The sequence below is a fragment of the Martes martes genome (genome assembly GCF_963455335.1).
Source record: "Martes martes genome assembly, chromosome: 6".
NCBI classification, from domain to species: Eukaryota; Metazoa; Chordata; class Mammalia; order Carnivora; family Mustelidae; genus Martes; species Martes martes.
In genome coordinates, this window is record NC_137893.1 from 115,111,564 (window position 1) to 115,129,421 (window position 17,858).

General features: G+C 46.9%; 1 protein-coding gene across 3 annotated transcripts in view; it reads right to left on the bottom strand.

Annotated features, from left to right (window-relative positions):
* PNPLA1 (patatin like domain 1, omega-hydroxyceramide transacylase) overlaps positions 1 to 17,858 on the bottom strand; it is a 44,338-nt gene that overhangs the window by 19,653 nt on the left and 6,827 nt on the right. For all 3 annotated transcript variants that reach the window (XM_080806530.1, XM_080806532.1, XM_080806531.1), the window contains exon 2: positions 352 to 584. In XM_080806530.1, coding sequence (XP_080662656.1) covers positions 352 to 584 — 233 coding nt within the window. The remainder of the gene's footprint in view (positions 1 to 351; positions 585 to 17,858) is intronic.

The following is a 17,858-nucleotide window of genomic DNA, read 5'->3' on the forward strand; positions in this document are numbered from 1 at the left end:
TTTGAGAGAGGAGAGGGGAGTGGGGATATGGGAGGGAAGGTCACGCCACTTAACACTTTTGTCCTGAAAGAAAAATGGGCATATCCACAGCACTTGCCAACAATAATAACTCACAACTGAGATTTATATTAATGAGCACAGAATGGTGCACAGAGCGCCCTATGTGATAACGCATTTGGTGATAATTCAGTCTTTTTATCAAGAGCCATTGGGAGAGAAAGTACAGAATGAAGGGCTGGTTCCACAAACTGGGATCTACTCCCTGGTCCACCCCCACACTCCTCCACTACAATACCCGGGCCCTGCTCCCACCCCGGGGCCACCCCTGCGCCCTGGTTCACCCCCCCTTGCCTCAATGAGCTCTTCTTTGGATGTGTACTCTGAAACCACGACACTCTCTCCATCTGTGAGCCGAGTTAGGGACACGTGGAGCTTCCCTGTGGCGGCCTTGTAGGAGTCCTCGGGCAGGACCCTGTACAGAAACTGTCGCATCATCTGCACCATCTTGCAGGATGGCGACAAGGGCCCCAGGAAGGATTTCTTCACCTCTGCGACACCAACGTTGAGGACTCTGAGGTACTCATCTGTGGAGGAAGCAGAGAGGATAAGGCAAGTCAGCAGCCCTCCACCTTGTCCTACACCCGACAGATCAGAAACCCCAAGAATTCTGAAGCAGGGCTGGTCTCAGGGATCGACCTGTCATTCTGCACACATGGAAAGCAAAGCACAGGAGAATTAAGTCACTGCTCGTCAACGGTGGAACTAGAGCCAGCCGGGGTGCCTGGGTGGCTCAATGGGTTGAAGCCTCTGCCTTCAGCTCAGGTCATGATCCTAGGGTCCTGGGATTGAACCCCACATCGGGCTTTCTGCTCCGTGGGGAGCCTGCTTCCTCCTCTCTCTTTCTGCCTGCCTCTCTGCCTACTTGCGATCTCTGTCTGATAAATAAATAAAATCTTAAAAAAAAAAAAAAGAAAAGAAAACCAGAGCCAGCCATCCTGACTGAAGACAAAGGACCACTTGCCTACCCCACACTGTCTTTCCCCAACTTGCCTGGGAATCTACCAACAGACTACATCCTTTTGGGGCCTCAGAGGGTTTTTTGCCTCATATGAGTTTCCTATTAAAACCCTGGTACAATTGAAAGCCCTCACCAAGGGACACCCTGTGACCCTTTGCTTGGGGCCCACCAAATCTGTGGGCAGGGAAAGGGGACTGGCCTGAGGCAGGTCACCTACAAGGATGGGTGACCTGGGTCCTGAAACCATGGCCTCCATCTTCCCTTTGGAGCCCCTGGCACAGTCCTGAGGGAGAGAAGGCCAAGAGGTATGGAGCACAAGCTAAGCCAGGCCAAGCTGCAGGTGTCTCCAGGACAGGGAGAAGAAGCTTCTCCCTCTTTCTGAGGGGAGACAGCCAGGTCACATGAGGGCCTACATGTGCCAGGTGGGGCTTAGAGGGCGGATGTGTTGTTCAGGGGATCACAGAGGAAGGTGTTACCTGTCCCCTACCCAGTCCCCAGAATTCCCCTGGGGAAGTTAGGGCCATAAGTTTGATAAGAATTGCTCTCCTGCCGGATCTCATAGCAATACTGATGAGGTAGGCATTTCTAGCCTCATTTCACTGATCAGGAGACTGAGGTTCAGAGAGATAATATAACTTGCCCAAGGTCAACCACCTGGTGAGTGAACAAGTGGGATTTTAACCTAGAATGTGTGACCCCAGAACCCATACTCCTTCCACTACACTAGGCCATAGGCTTCTAGAGCCGGCCTGTAACTGCTCCTTGCCTGTTGCTACTAATTACTACCCTGTGCAAGCCCTCCGGCAAAATTAGAAGCTCTGAAAAGGATTGCTAACTTTTTTAAATGAATTTTTAACTGTAGAACATCCTATGCTGAAGAACTCTCTTACAAGTAATGTCATGTAGATGTGGTTATTTGGGAAGTGATGCAGTCATGAGCTCTCTGCCACTGGAGGTAATCAAGCAGAGGTGGGACAAGTACCTCGGTCAGAGAACTTATCGAAGGGATTCCTGCATAAGTGTGAAGATTCTTTACATCATGGAGATTCTGGGATTCTTATGGGTGCCTGACAATGTATCTGGGGAGTCATCACTGTGGGCATTATTTTCCCATTTACAAATAGAGCCGTTGAGGCACGGGAGGTTAAATGATTTGCCCAAAGTCACACACACAGCAATTTGGAGACAAGCCAAAGCCAGGGCAGTGCTCCTCTTCTGTGTTTTACAGTTCACAGATGATTCCTCCTTAACCCTGGAGATGGGTAGGATGAAGAGTTTTACCGTCATTTTACAGATGTAGAGACCGAAGCAGAGAAATGCTAAGTGCCTCGCCCGAGGTCAGACAGCTCGGCGATGTTTGTTCTGACTCTAAATCCCACCTTCTTTCCCTGCGCTTTGGACTGATCCCAGAGTCTGAGAAAGCCTGGGTTGCCATGGTGACCATCTTTTTTTTTTTCCCTCCCTCACCAACAATCAGAATCACAACTGTCTATGTGTAGTAGGGACGGACCTAAGCAAGACAGCATCTTGACTTTCACCCTGTTACAGGGGAGGGTGCTCCCGGGAGGTGAGAAGGTGTGATTTTAGCAAGGTCAGCTTTACTGTGTCCCAACTTGTACCCACAGTGTTTTCCCTCAAGGGAGACCTATGGCCAACTCACCATCGTTATGTAGTTATGAAGCAACTGCGCATTTGGATACCAAGGAGCTGGGTCACTGAGTTCTCGCCCCACAAGACCAGTGAGGATGGGGAGTCAAACCAGGGTGGGGACACACCGTTTGGGGAATTCTTAATGAGCAGCTTGAGTGGCCTTGCATGGGTTGGTGGCCTTTCCCACAATGCCTCTGAGCCAGGAGCACCTGGTTCAGCTCATCCCTCTGCACCTGTACTCCCCACGGGAGATGCTCGCTGGGACAGATGGAAGGAGATTTGTTCCCATTGCACAAGAAATACATGTTCCTTGGGGGAAAAATAATTTTTAAAAATGCAGATATGGGGGCGCCTGGGTGGCTCCATTGGTTAAGCATCTGTCTTTGGCTCAGGTCACGATCTCAGGGTTCTGGGATCGAGGCTCACATCAGGCTTCCTGCTCAGTGGGGAGTCTGCATCTCCCTTTTCCTCTCCCTCTGGCCCTCTCCCCCAGCTTCCATTCTCTCTTTGTATCAAATAAATACATAAAATCTTTTTTAAAAATGCAGATACGCAAAAAGAAAAAAAATTAAAGTGTCTTGGGATCCCTTCAACCAGAGATCAACATCTCATTTACGTCTTTCTAGACTATATGTTACTTACCTTTAAGAACACTTACATGAAGTCATACTATATATATTATTTTGTAACTTGTTTTTTTAACCTAATAAATCATGTCTTTCCACATCAATAAGTGCCTATTTATATCCCAATTTACAAGCAGCATGGAAAGCTATTGTAAGGTTATCCCATTATTTGCTGAGCAGGTGCCCAGGAGGGGTTGGCTATGTAGTCTGTTTCTTTGCTTTTCTAAACAATGCTGCAGGGAATAATCTCGTGCTAATTTTTTTTCTCCCCTATGTCCTTAATAATTGTCCTCAAGATAAATTCCTAGAGGTGGGAATGCTAGGTCAAAGGCATGCATATTTTGTCTTGTACTGCTTGTTTTAATCGTGGCTTTTATATAGCATCCATTTATAGTCTGCTTTTAGCTCATCAGGAGAGGTGATAGGTGACAGGGACAAAGCAGTGGCTAAGACAATAGGAATAGTATAGACATCTCCAGGATATTCCCATTGGAAAAAGTGGTGCTGTCTAGAAATTAGCAGCCCTCTAGCCAGGATCATGTAGTCAGAGGGAGGGGACAAGAGATTGTCCGACTTCTCCCACTCAGGTGCCCAGCTTCACATTCTCTCCTGCTGCTCCCTGGGGCTGTGGAGCAAAGGCTGCCTTTAACCCCAGCTCTCCTTGCTCCTTTTCAGGTCTCTCCCTGTGCCTCAGTCTTCAGAGTCTCCAACCATCCCTTTCTCTGTCTCTCCGTCTCTTCCTTCTTTCTTTCTTTCTTTCATTCTTTCTTTTTTTTCAAGATTATTTATTTATGTGTCTGAGAGAGAAACCACAGAGGGAGAGGGAAAAGCAGACTCTCTGCCAAGCAGAGAGCCTGATGCAGGACTCGAGCCCAGGACCCTGAGATCATGACCTGAGCCAGAGGCAGACGCTTAAATGTGTCTCTTCCTTCTTTCTCTCTCTTTTCCCAGGCAAGGGAGAAGCAACTAATCTTCTGGTTAAACAAGACTCTGTTGGTAGAAAGTCAAGTGTTAAGCATAGCAATTGCTGGGTTCTGGGAGAAGGGATAAATTTAGCTTGCTTCTTTATGCATCTCTGTACTTTCCAGCACCTTCTCCCATTTAAAGGCCTCCTTCCAAGCTGCAGGCTGCCGGGCTCTGAGACACAGTATCCCACACTGACCACAGCAAGATGGGATTTAAAAGCAGCACCACGGGGGACTCGAGGTTGGCTCTCCCACCCCCAACCCACGCTTGCTACATTCACTTCTGCTTCCTCCCACCTCCTTTCACACCTTTTATTATCTAAGAGCGCTCTGTCTCCTAAGCCAAGAAGAAGATTCTCTGGGGGAAGATCCTTATGGTCCTCCCCTCTCTAAGGCCTATCACTGTGCTTTGCCTAGGGAAGGCCCTTCAGAAACCTTTGTTATAAGCTGGGAGCTCCTCAAGGGCAAGGACGGACCATACTCACCTTTGCCTACCAAGCCTCCCATGACCCTGGGTGGGTGCCCAGTGTTTGTTCAACAAAACCTGACAGGGAGGAAAAGCAAGTGATGGAGGTGTTCACAAGGAAGAGCTACTCAATGTCATTACCCAGTAAAAGCTTGAAGGCAAGATCATCCCCGATAGATGGATAGATAACCAGGCCAACTGTGTTGGTACCTGTGGCCAAGTCATCAAGTTTATGAGTCTTTTGCGCCAAGAATTTCAATAGAAAAATAAATAAGATCCAGGACTAGGAGATTTAAAGGGCATTTGGAAGCCACTCCAGGTCTCAGCCACTCAGAGAGTTTTGACTCTTTTCTAGGACCAGACCCATTTCACCGAACGAGCTCAGGCTGTGGAGCCAGGGGACATGATTGAAATCCCAGCTTCACCACATACCATCAGGGCCATCATCAGCAAGTCAAATTAACTTCTTCTGGTCTCAATTTTGCCACCTATAAAATGGGAATAATAATACCTTCAGTGGGTGGTTAGGAGGCAGACTGATTTTTTTTAAAAGCGCTTGCACATAGTATGTGCTCGCTATCAGACAGGTTATGTCAGTAATTTTCCTTGTGACCATGGAGAAGTCTTCTTGATGTTTCTGGCTTTCGGCTTTCTCACCTGAAGAGGGAACAGTGATTCTTGCCCCATATTTTTATTGAGGTGTGCTCAGGCTTACTTTGGGATGCAAAAGAGCACAGTAAATGGACTGTGGAGATGAGCGTGTCCCTCTGTTTCAGACTGCAGTGGGGTGATAAGCTGGCTGTCATGCAGTAAAGGCACTGTTAACGTCCACACTCCCTCCCTTGTCAACCCGGGGGCTCCTACAGATTTAGTACGGAAAAGGCTCAGGGCTTAGAAATATCACAGAAAAGGAAGGAAGGGGATTAGATATAGGTTTGTCTTATTATCTTATTAATTTGCTTAAACGTCTAATCTCCTCCCCCCACCCCCAACATGGCATCATGAGAGCAAGGATGGTCTCTGTCTTATTTATCCTTTTGTCCGTAGTTCCTAATATGGTGCCTGGAACATGGGAGGCACTTAATCAACACGAATGCCTGCATGAATAATGAATAAATGAATGGACCTCAGGAATCACTGAGGTCCAGAAAGAGAAGCAGCTTCTTCAAGGTGATTCGCGAATAAAATAGCTTCTCTTCCCCTCCTCCACATGACCTCCTGCTAAATGAAAAAAAAAAAAAATCCTAGAAAGATGGGCATTTGGCAGCTGACAATTTAAACTGCTGGGGAATCTCCTTCACAGGGTGCCTGGATGGGGTCTGTGGTGGGGGAGAGATGTGCCCTAGAGGATGGGACTACGTGGCCCCAGTCTCCCGCGGACTGGTAGCCTAGCAACAACCTCCCGCTCAGCCAATCACCGCCTGGCGCCCCCCTCCTCTCGCCGCCAGCCCGGCTCCCCGGCAGCAGGAGCGATAAGCGCGGCGGGGGGTGGGGGGCGCTAAGCAGGCGTTGCAGCAGCCCCGGGGGAGACGGGGAGACGGCGGCGAGCAGAGCTGCGTTCCCAGGAAAGCCCTGCAATTCTCAGAGTCCCTGCGTGGAGCACCTGGGAGTCTGCTCCTCCTACCTGGTCCCTAATTGCGGGCTGAATTATAGGCTGCATTTCCCTGTGGGTATATCTTGACTGCCCAACTTCACTATAATAATACAAATTATTATTATCTTAACAACAGTCTTTTACCCAAAGCGGGTTTTCACGCTTACATTCTCAGTTTATCCTCACAGTGACAGTGAGCCCCCGAGGGGTGGTGACCTTCGCTTATTCACCATCTTATTTCCATACCCCACACTGCAGGGGCATTGATTGGAAAACAGTTTGGCTTGAAGCAGCAGTGCTGCCACGGGAAGACCTTCTGGGCCAGCGATTTTTCGGGCAGGGAGCCTTTGTTCCAAAGAAATCACAAGTGGAAATCCAATACATAAGACAGCTAAAAGCAGAGCTGTTCTAGGTTGAAGCCAAGTGGGGTCTCAGACCCTGTTGGGTCACCCCCATCCCACCCTAGGAAGGTGGTTGCTGAAAGCACCACCTTGAAACTCCTACGATTCTAGAAGCCTAGGTCAAAATATGAAACCAGACTAATTCTCTCCTTTTGCAGATAAGAAATCAAGCCCAGGGTGAAGACAAAGCTCCATAAACACAGCTGGCTGGCTGGGTGGTTGGATGGATGGAGAAATGAATCAAGGTGGATAGACCCTAGGTCACACAGTCTATGTTAACAGGAACTAGAAGAAAAATGTATGAGAAAACTTGTATTTTTCTACTCTGTTCTGAATGCACATTATGGGCTTTAGCCAAAGGCGAAAACAGCTCTGATCTACAGTAAATACTAAAAAAACAAAACAAAACAAACCCAAGCCAATACTCTTCTATGGGTGATAACAATCTTTCACACAGACCTTTTTCTAACCCTAAGAGTTTACTACAGAACTGGCTTTAAAAGTTCAAATCGGTTTATATCAGGTTGCCATGGAAACAACAGTGCCTCCCACTGGTTCCTCACCTGGGTTCCTATCAAGATGCCAGTGGGGCTCTTTCCAGCACCTGGGGCCTCACCCAGCCCCTGTGTGTCTCTCCCCCAGAATCCAGACACCATCTCCCCAACTTTCCACTGAAGGATCTGTTGATCACCTTGAGATAAATCAAGCAGAGAGGGAATGTATCTAGAAGGTTCTCTGGAACCTCAGGATGTTCTGAGGGCCATTGCCCCTGCTCTGTTCTCTCTGTTTTCTTTGGTGAACCCAGAAGTCTCTTCAGGATCCTGCTCCAAGGTAGAAACCAACATTGTCCCCTTTCTAGTTTCTAGCCTGTCCTACCCGCCAGACTCTCCCTTCACTACTGAGGGGACCCCGGAATAATGCAAGAGCTATGAACTAGTCACTCTCTGGTCTTAAAAGCTGTTTCTGTTTTGTTTTATTTTGTGTGGGGGTAGGGGGGAGGGTGGTCAAGAGACCTCCAACCGAGTCTCTGCTCTACAGACTGAAGGCCATCTCTGAACATCTCCTCATTCGAGATATGCTCAAGTTAGGCTGCCACCACAGAGGAACACCCATGCTTCCATCTTCCAACACCATGATAATGAAAGTTTGTTTCTGCTGACTGGGGACACTCACTGCCCCAGCGGTCTGAGACTTCGGATGGTCGGGTCTGTTTCCAATCTCTCTCCACCCATGTCACAGGAGTCCTGAAGCTCTAGAAACCACAGTGTCCTAGTCCTCCATGCTGCTTACTGGACTTACCACGTTTGCTACCACTTCCTGGTTTCTCCCTGGTGCTGGCTCTGTGCCAGGCTCAGAGGCCTCACTGTCTCATTTCATCTTCAAGACGCTCCCTTGAGGGTTATCTCTTCATAGATGAGGAAACAGAGGCTCACCAGTAACTCACCCAAGGTCACACAGCTGGAAAACAACAGAGCTAGGCCTCCACATCCACATACCACAGCCCCAAAGCTGGTGTTCTTTCCACCACAGCTGGCTGCCTCCACTGGGGACATGCCCTCTGTCTCTCAGAGCCTGTTTCCCACTGTGAGGCAAAGGGGTGGTTCCATGAAGGCTCTTGGGATCTACCTTTTTAGGACTTAGTTTAGGCACACCTCCTAAGGGCTCAGATGCCCCTGGGAGACAGGAAGACTCTCTTTAGAGCAACAGAACCCAAATCACGTCTTCAAACATTTGCTCTTCTATCCCCACACCCAGAGTCCCCCCTCAGGATGGTCTGTCTCATCTCTCCTGGGTAAACACAAGTACACAATCCTGCTTATTACCCTTCTACACACATCTCTCTTTTTCTTTCTTTCCTTTCTTCCTTCCTTCCTTCCTTCCTTCCTTCCTCCCTGCCCTTCCCTCTCCTTTCCCTCCCTCCCTCTCTCCCTTCCTTCTTTCCTTCCTTCCTTCCTTCCTTCTTTCTTTCTTTCAAATCATGCAGACCTCACCCTTAAGCCCAGCTTAAGATCTGGGCCTCCTCCTTGAAGCCCTCCCTGTTCACCCCCACTGTTCCCTCTTTTTCCCATTGCTGTTCACATCATTTATCTCAGGCTGCCTTGAGTGGCCTGTCCTGTTTCTCTGGCTAGTTGCATCCCTTGAGGACAGGGCCTGCATAAGAATACCCTTCTCCCCCATGATTGCCTAGCCCGGTGTTGAACAATTAGTAGGTATTCAAGAATGAATAAATAAACTATTTAATATCTCACAAACAGGGACTATTTGTTTGGTCCCCAATTACGACCCCCGCACTTAATTCAGTACCCAGCACACTGTAGTCAATGAATGTATGCTGAATAAATTAATAATGAATATTTAACAAAATGAATGGCTGGACTGGAGAGGGACATCAAAGAGTGTCTTTTCTACTGGGTTGTTAGGAATCTTTCCAACTGGTGGTCAGAAAGGCAAAACCTTCAGTGACTCAGCCAGACCTGGAGTTGTGAGAAAGCAGACCACAGAACAGTGTTCTCTGTCAAGCCCGGTCCTAACTCCTGTCAAGGCCCTGAGCTGGAGCTGAGGAGGAGAATTTTCCTTAAGCAGTGGTTTTATGAGGACAGAGTTGGAGCAATGGGTCAACTCCTGACTCAAAGGAGGTTTGGAGGTTTATCATTTGTTTGCCTGTTTGCCCTATAGAATCAGAAATGGAGTTCACCAATCTTTGCTGAATTTACTCCCAAAGTGAAGCAAGGAAGACAATACTATCTTAGTATTGAGTGAGCGGGTTTAGAAATGAGCCACCAAATGCAGTAAGGGATCCTGGATTAGATCCTGGGACAGAAAAAGGATGTTAATAGAAAAACTGGTGAAATATATCATGAATAGTAATATACAAGTGTTGATTTCTTAGTGTTGACAAGTGTACCATAGTTATGAAGATGCTCACATTAGGAGGGCGCTCGCTGAAGGACATACCAAGCTATCTGTGTGATCTCAGCAATCTTTCTATAAATCTAACAATACTCCAGAATTAAACATTTATTATAACTGAAGTAAAAACAACAAAACAAAACAATAAACACAGATGACCACAGCTTTCAGACACACACAGCCTGCCACTCAGGAGGGGCTCAGTTAATGCCTGCTGATGTTGGGGGAAACGGATTGCAGGAAGGGTCCCGCATGAGTTGTTTTCTAAATTGTTAGATGTTTATAGGTGTAATCAACACATTCAGAGTTTGACCAGATTTGCCATTCAATTCTCTTCAACTTTAGAGTTTGAGAGGATTGTTTGGGGAAAATGAACCTTTATCCATTTGGCTGGAGAGGTTAAACATGTAAAGCACATGTTTACTTTGAGCGACTTAAAAGATACCAATCTCAACATGGTCATTACAACCAACCATCGCCGTGCAGTGATGTGATTTCTACGGCATTTTATAAAAAAAGTCCCTTTTGCATTTATTACGTCATTGGATCTCGGTTTCTTAAGCAATGTGCAAATAATTGCTTGGCCACAGAGTTTGGCAGGAAAGCAGTCGAGTTGCTTGCAAAGCAACATCTGAACTCATTGATTTAAGAGGATGGAGGAGGTAGAAATTAAGAGAGCTCAGTCTTGGCTCTGCTGTATAAACCCTGGCAAGATATCTAATCTCTCTAAATACCTGTTTCCTCCTTTCTAAAATGGGTATAAATATAGCGTCTGCCTCATGGGGTTGTGAGAGAATTAGAGTAAATGATTCGTGCAAGGCGTTGAGCACAGTGCCTGGCACATTCTAGGTGCTTGATAAATGGCTGTTAACAGCATGACATCAAGACATGAATCAGAGCAGAGTGACTTTTTACAGGAACTGTTGCCATCTCAGGCAGATAAGTAACTGGGAATGATATCCGATGAAGACATTTTGATTCTGAAAGCGCACCCAGCAGCCAGGACCGAACTCCAGGTTCTGTCTGGGACGCGCGCACACGTATGCGCATGCGTGCGAGCACGTGCGCACGCAGGGACACATACGCACGCACGCACGCAGAGGGGAAAAATGGAGGTTCTCATTTCTGTCTTTAAAGAAGTTTGGAGAGACTTTCCGCTCCAGCAGTCCAGGAAACTTTCCAGCTTCAGGAATAGCAACAACAACAGACAGCCTGATATAAAAGTCGTGAGACATGGTTGAACTCACAAGAAAGAAGGGGAACAAATGAAGGAATTGAAAGCCAGCGCCAGGAGAGAGAAAGCTGGTGATGTGGTTATCAGACCAGAAACCGGCAGAGATAGAGGCTGTGGTCCTGGACTGTGTGAGGGGCACTGAGACCCCTGAAGAAAGCCAGGATGCTGCAGCAACTGCTGGGCCAGTGAAAGGTGCCAGGAGCTTATTTCTGCCCAGGGCTCTGGGTGGAGGAAAAAAAAAAAAAAAAAACATGTCTCCCATAAGAATTCAAAGCCCCTTGCCTGCTTTAGGCAATTCATCCTGAATTGGTGATAACCCTGGGGTGCCTGGGGTTGGGGGAGGGGGGCGGGTTAAGGCCAAGGCCAGCCAGCTCAGGTAGGTCCAGTCACTGCCCAGACCACACAGAATTCCCACAAAAACTAAGTCTTCGTGCCCATGAGCTCACAATTAGAATTTTTAAAATATTAACTGGACCAGGTTGCAGTCTAGTCATCTTTGTTTAATACGTTTAACAATGAAGGACATTCTTCAGTGAAGTTTGAAAAAATGCTGCTTTATCTATGCTTTTCTATTTCAAGATAGTTTTGTTTTGTTTTGTTTTGTTTTGTTTACTTGTTCATCCATTCACTCAGCCTTCATTCACCAAACACTTATTTTGTGACTAATATTTGCCAAGCACTGTGCCAGGAACATCCATGACTTCTTTTGTCCCTCACTGCGATGTCCAAAGCATGTGCTCCCCACCCCACCCTAAGTTAGAGATGGGAAAACCAAGGTCACTGGCAGGTCACTGGCTGAACAAGGACCCACTATGATTAGTGGGAGGCAGACCAACACGCCTGTAGCTGACTCTGTCTCCATGGAGGGGGCATGCTGGGTCCTGTTGTGCACATGTATGTGGGGCAGGGCCCGTGCTGCTCCTCTGGCCCTGTTGTGTACTTTGCAAGGTCCTTTTAAAGCCTATTCCCTATGCAGAGGGACAGCTTGCCTTCCTTTCTGAGAACTCAAGTGCGTTTGCACCACTGGTCTCTCAGCTGGAACACTCTGAGCTCACGTGACTCCTCCTCCCTTCCTTCCGCCTGGAGAGGCTTCCCCTGACCTGCGCACCTGAAACTTCATCCCTTAATCGTTCACTACACCCTTCTCCTGCTTTATTTTCCCCTTGGAGCATGCATGCTGATGTTTTTCTATGTGTTTGGTGATTTAGGGCTTGATATCACCAAGACGAGGTCAGCTTCATGAGGGCAGACAGCTGTTTTGTTCACTGCTGGATCCCTAGGACCTAGTATGAATGAATGAATGAATGGTCTATTTTATCACCGTAATTCATTCAAAATATGGCCCTCAATTTCTTTGTCTGCACATTACGTAGATTAGATTCAAACAGCGACTTTCAAACTTAAAAAAAAAATTGTTGGAAAATTTACTCTAAATGAAATTTTAAAAAGAATGGACAATAGCAGGACTATACTTTTGAAGCTGGGGAAGGTCCCAGGGGCTTCAATGTGTGTCCTTTTCCTGTTCCCTATCTCCCCTGCCCCTCAACCTCCCTCCTCCCCATAGAACTTTGGGGTTTCTCAGAACACAGTTTGGAAACCACTGGCTTAAGCAATGTCTGCCTTCAACACTTACTTCCTTTCCCAAAGGCTAAATACAATTATCTATAGAATGAAAAATTTGGACTCACTGAACTTCCTTCTGTGAAATTCTATCCATATCCATACCCATAAGTGCAGAAAGTTGTCTAAGAGTCAGGTAAACCCCAAAATAGAAATTGCAGAAACACATTCAACATCATCATCAGGAATTTATCAAGCATTTCTTGTTGGAAAAGCAGTTTGTGGAGCCAGGGGACCCATAAGATCTCAGATGGCTCACCCAATCTAGCTGATGAAATAAGACCCAGCTTCTGAAACAATTAAGACCATATATCATGAAGCACTAGGACAGGCGGACAGATTCTGTGGGTAAACTAGAGTTCATGGAAAGAGATCCAGTAGGGTACAATGAGAAGGTGTTTGGGGAGGAGGTAACATTTCTCAAGAGAAAACCAGAAGGTCATTTTAGGTGGGGGATGTAAGGGGTGTCATGGTGCCCCACCGAGGCCCCGCTAGCAAGACTGAGGCACTCACGCCCCCAGGTGCCGTGGAGGGGTGGGGGAGCCTACTCATGGCTCAGAAATGAGACCCTCCCAGCCAACACACTGGACTTGACCTGACAATTATGGAGTCATGGTCTTGGTCCCAGAGAGGGACTGAGTTTTTCCATCACCACCATATCTCCAACTATGGTGGCTGTGGCAGAGACTGCTAGTTGTTCCCACCATCCATTCTCTTCTTCTCCCTTAGTAACTGGAACCTGCAATTTTTAGTGGAAACATGGCTTCCCAGAATAAAGTCTCTATTTTCCAATCTTCCTTGTGGTCAGTTGTGGCCTTGGGGAACTAGAGTGCAAAGACCACGTGAGTGAGCAATGCTCTTCCATCTTGTGGAAGCCTCTGCTATCCCAACCAAAGCAACTAGACAATCAGTCCCTTAGTTTGCAAAGCTCCTTCATAGGAACCACTGTGATTGCCAGGGCCTGGCTGTGGAGAGGGGGAGGCAGGCACTGTTCTCCCCCGTTGTACAGTAACTGAGCTGAGCTCAAGGCGGCTTGTCCAAGGTCACTCACTGCTGAGTGGATTCCTGGGACCAGAGGGAAAAGAGGGGTGGAGAGAGTTTGGATGTTGGGGTCACACCAGCTTTGGCTTGAACCCCACCTCCCTCCTTACAAAATCCTACTCTGAAAGACCACGTGAAAACAATGCATGTGGCCAGCTAGGCTCATAATCTGGCTGCGGGACACTTTGATTGTCAGAATCTCTGATTCCTAGTCAGGTGCTCTTTCCCATGGGGATTTTGGCCTCTGAGACAAGCGCTATCTGAGATCCGACTGTGAGAGCATGAGGGATTCAGTGCCTGAAGGGAATCAGGATTCACTCTCAGGGGAGGTGACGTCTGAGGTAGGCTTTGGAGGCTGGGGAGATGTTCCATGGGGAGAGAAGCAGGGACGTGTTCCTCAGGGAACAGCTGGAGCAAAGAGGCAGAGAACAGAGGCATCCTGAGTCCACCTGCTATGGAAGCGAAAAGAAAAGCTCCCGAAGCCAGCCCTGATCCTGTGCCCCACCCTTTTACTATTTTATTTAGTGGTTTGGGTGTTTGGGGTGGTGGGGCAAGGGTGGGGAGGCCAGGGTTATCGTTGTTGGGAAGGCAGTGTGAGAGGTATTAGAAAATAATTACTTTTAGAGGCCGAAACAAAGTCATTTGATGAGCTCAGCTAAATGTCAGCTCTGTCCACTGGTTACTCCCCTCACCCACTGAGAGGAACTGGGGAACAGCTTCGGGAGCAGGTGCCTGCTCCTCACTATCTGGGCTGTGAGCAGTTCAATGAGCCCTGTTCCCTTGGGCTTCCTTGGCATCCCAGTCCTTATCTGTACAGAGACACTTGCTCTGGAACACTGGCGTGGAAAACAGAGCCAGGTGAAGCTCCCTGCAATTTCCACGTGAGCTTAAAATCATTACAAAACAAAACAAAACAAAATAATAAAAAAAGAAACAAAACAAAGCCAAGCAGGGCAGGGAGTCTGTGGCTGAAATCCAGCTGGTAAATGCTGATAATCACTGGAGTTATAGGATGGGTCCTTGGGAATCCATGATACTGCCCTCTCTGACAGGTTTGCAATCTTTTCGTTAAAGAAAAGTTATTAATAAGTTTTAAAAACGTACATGAGGGTTTTAAAGCAGCGTTATTCATAAGAGTCCAAAGCAAAGACAACCCGAATGTATATCACGTGACAAACAGATAAATAAAATGGGTGATAGCCCTGCAATAGAATATTATTCGATAATAAAAAGGATGAACAGTAGCACAGGCTATAATACAGGTGCACTTGGAAATACTCTGTTACTTAAAGATGCCTACGGGCCCCTGGGTGGCTCATTCTGTTAAGCGCCTGCCTTCAGCTCAGGTCATGATCCCGGGGTCCTGGGATTGAGCCCCTCAAATAAATAAATAAATAAAATCTAAGAAAAATATTTTTAAAAATATAAAAAGAAGCTGAACACAAAAGACCACATGTTGTGGGATCCCATTGGTAAGAAATGACCAGACTGGACAAATCTACAGTGACAGAAAGTAGATTAGTGACTTCCAGACCCTTGTTGGGGGTTGGTTTGCAGGAATTGAGAAGTGACAGCTAAAGGTGTATGGACTTTCTTTGGGGGGTAATCAAAATCTTCTATAATTGGGGCGCCTGGGTGGCTCAGTGGGTTAAAGCCTCTGCCTTCAGCTCAGATCATGATCCCAGGGTCCTGGGATCGAGCCCCACATTGGGCTCTCTGCTCGGCGGGGAGCCTGCTTCCTCCTTTCTCTCTGCCTGCCTCTCTGCCTACTTGCGATCTCTGTCTATCAAATTAAATAAATAAATAAATAAAATAAATAAATAAAAATCATCTATAATTGATTGTGGCCATGGATGCACCATTTTGTGAATGTACCAAAAACCATTGAATTATATGATTTCAGTGGGTGAATTGGATGGTATGTGAATTAAATCTCAACAAAGCTGTTTTTGGAAGTTAAAGACCAAAGTGGGGAGAAAAATAGGGGAGAAAAATAAAAATTTTTAAAAAAATAAGTAAAACAAATAAAAAATAAAATTTTAAAAAAAGAAGAGAAAAATAAAGACAGTTAGGGGCAGCTCTGGGCCAGGAGTGTCTACCAATTTGTCTGAAAAGTGGTTTCAAAATGTGGATTGGCTAAGGGAAAGGGATGGACCAACCTCTTACCAAAATCAGTCTTCCTCATTTATGGCCAGTTAGAGGAATTCACAGAATCTAATACAACCTAAGGGCACTCTAGTGAAATGGTTTCTCTTTATCCTGGAAAAAGCCATTCCCCATTAATAATCAGAGAATTGTCATTAGTCTAGGACCATGACGGGCCTTTGGCAGGTTTGCATAGGAAATGCCTGACCCATTTCCACTGCCTGGTCAGAAATTCATCAGACATTCATCAAGTCTTAGGGGGGGTCATACATCTTAGTTGTTCTTTTTAATATATTTTTTAAAGATTTTATTTATTTGAGAGAGAAAGGGAGAGCATGAGAGGGAGAAGGTCAGAGGGAGAAGCAGACTCCCCACGGAGTGTGGAGCCTGATGCAGGACTTGATCCCAGGACTCTGGGATCATGACCTAAGCTGATAGAAGTTGCCTAACAACTGAGCCATCCAGGTGCCCTTACATCTTAGTGTTTCAAAGCGCACTGGGTCTCCCCCTACCCACGGCTGAAATAGTGGAAACTTCTGGAATTGGAATGAGCACTAGTGCCTGGGTTCCACCCTGGGAGATCATGATTTATTTAATTCGCTTGGTGAGAAGCCTGGGCACTGGACATTTTAAAAGCCCCCCAGGTGATTCGCATGTGCAGCCGAGAGGACCACTGATCTAATGAAGGTTGTTTTAATAACTGGAAGAGAACAGTAAAATTACGGCAGTAGAGCATGGTATCCTATCATGAAAAAAATTTTTCTTTTTAGAATTATATTTATACTGGGTCTTCAGGAGCGGCCTTTTTGCATCTTGGGTAACTCTCACAAGTCAAAAGCCGCGTCTCTGACACTGGTACAGGGTCCCCACCCCCTGGGGGCATCACATTTCCCCACTGTGTTATTGTTGTGTTGTAATGCCCTGTCCTCACTAGAAGCCTAGGCGCCTGCCCAACCTATCCCTCCCCGTGAACTTCTCCTCACCTCTTAAACACCAGCTCAGGTGCCACTTCTGTGAGGCTTCCTGCCATTGGAGGTGTTGTTCCCTTCCTCTGCATTCCCCTGCCTTTGAATTGGCCAGCATTCAGTGGGAACTCTCTTGTGTTATACCTACTTCGTATCTGCCTTTAAGTTTGAGTAGGCTTTAAGTTCCTTGAGGGCGAAGGTGGAGTTTCATTTCGTGTTATAATTCTGTGTCCTCTGCAGAGCCTAGCGTGTGCTCAGAAAACACTTGTTGAAGGGCGCCTGGGTGGCTCTGTTGGTTGGGTGTCTGCCTTCAGCTCCAGTCATGATCCCAGGGTCTAGGGACCGAGCACTGTACTGGGCTCCCTGCTCAGTAGGGGGCCTGCTTCTCCCTCTGCCACTCCCCCTGTTTGTGCTTTCTTACTCTCTCTCTGTCAAATAAATAAATAAAATTTAAAAAAAGAAAAAGAAAATACTTGTTGGAGGAAGGAAAGAAGGAAAGACTACCATGTAGTCTTTATGGGGGAAAGGTGCCAAGTAGTAGCTAGCTAAAGCGGAGATGGGGTTTTAAGTCCACCAGATCCCCATTGTTTAATAAGAAACTATTTTATTTTTCAAAATTATGCAACTGCAGCCGGAGGCAAGTTCCCAGACCCACTTTTGACCAGATTGGAAATTCTGAGTGCCCCCACCAGTTGTCACAAAGACCATCTATTCTTGGGTAAATGCATGAAGGAACAGAAACCTTTACTGCATCACTAATGAAAACCAGGCACTGTGCTAAGTGTTTTTACAAACATTTTCACGTACCCCAAATTGGTCCTATCACAGGGCTTGGCACGTGTCTCCAGAAGGTGGACCCACTGCTGCCTCTGTTTTCACAGGAAAAAAACAAGCAAGCTCAGGGCAGAAAGCCCAGATTGGAAGAAGAGGAGGGAGTGTGACCAGGAGGAGAGAGGCCCCACATGCCACGTGTTGAAGAATTTTTTTTTTAAGAGAGAGAGAGAGAGCATGTGCACACGAGTGGGAAGGGAGAGGCAGAGGGAGAAGGAGAGAGAATCTTAAGCAGGCTCCATACTCAGCACAGAGCCCAGCATGGGGCTTGATCTCACGACCCTGAGATCATGATCTGAGTGGAAATCATGAGTCGGAGGCTTAACTGACTGAGCCACCCAGGCAACCCAAAGAATTGTTTTTAAAAAAAGAGATAAACCTCTGGTTCTATG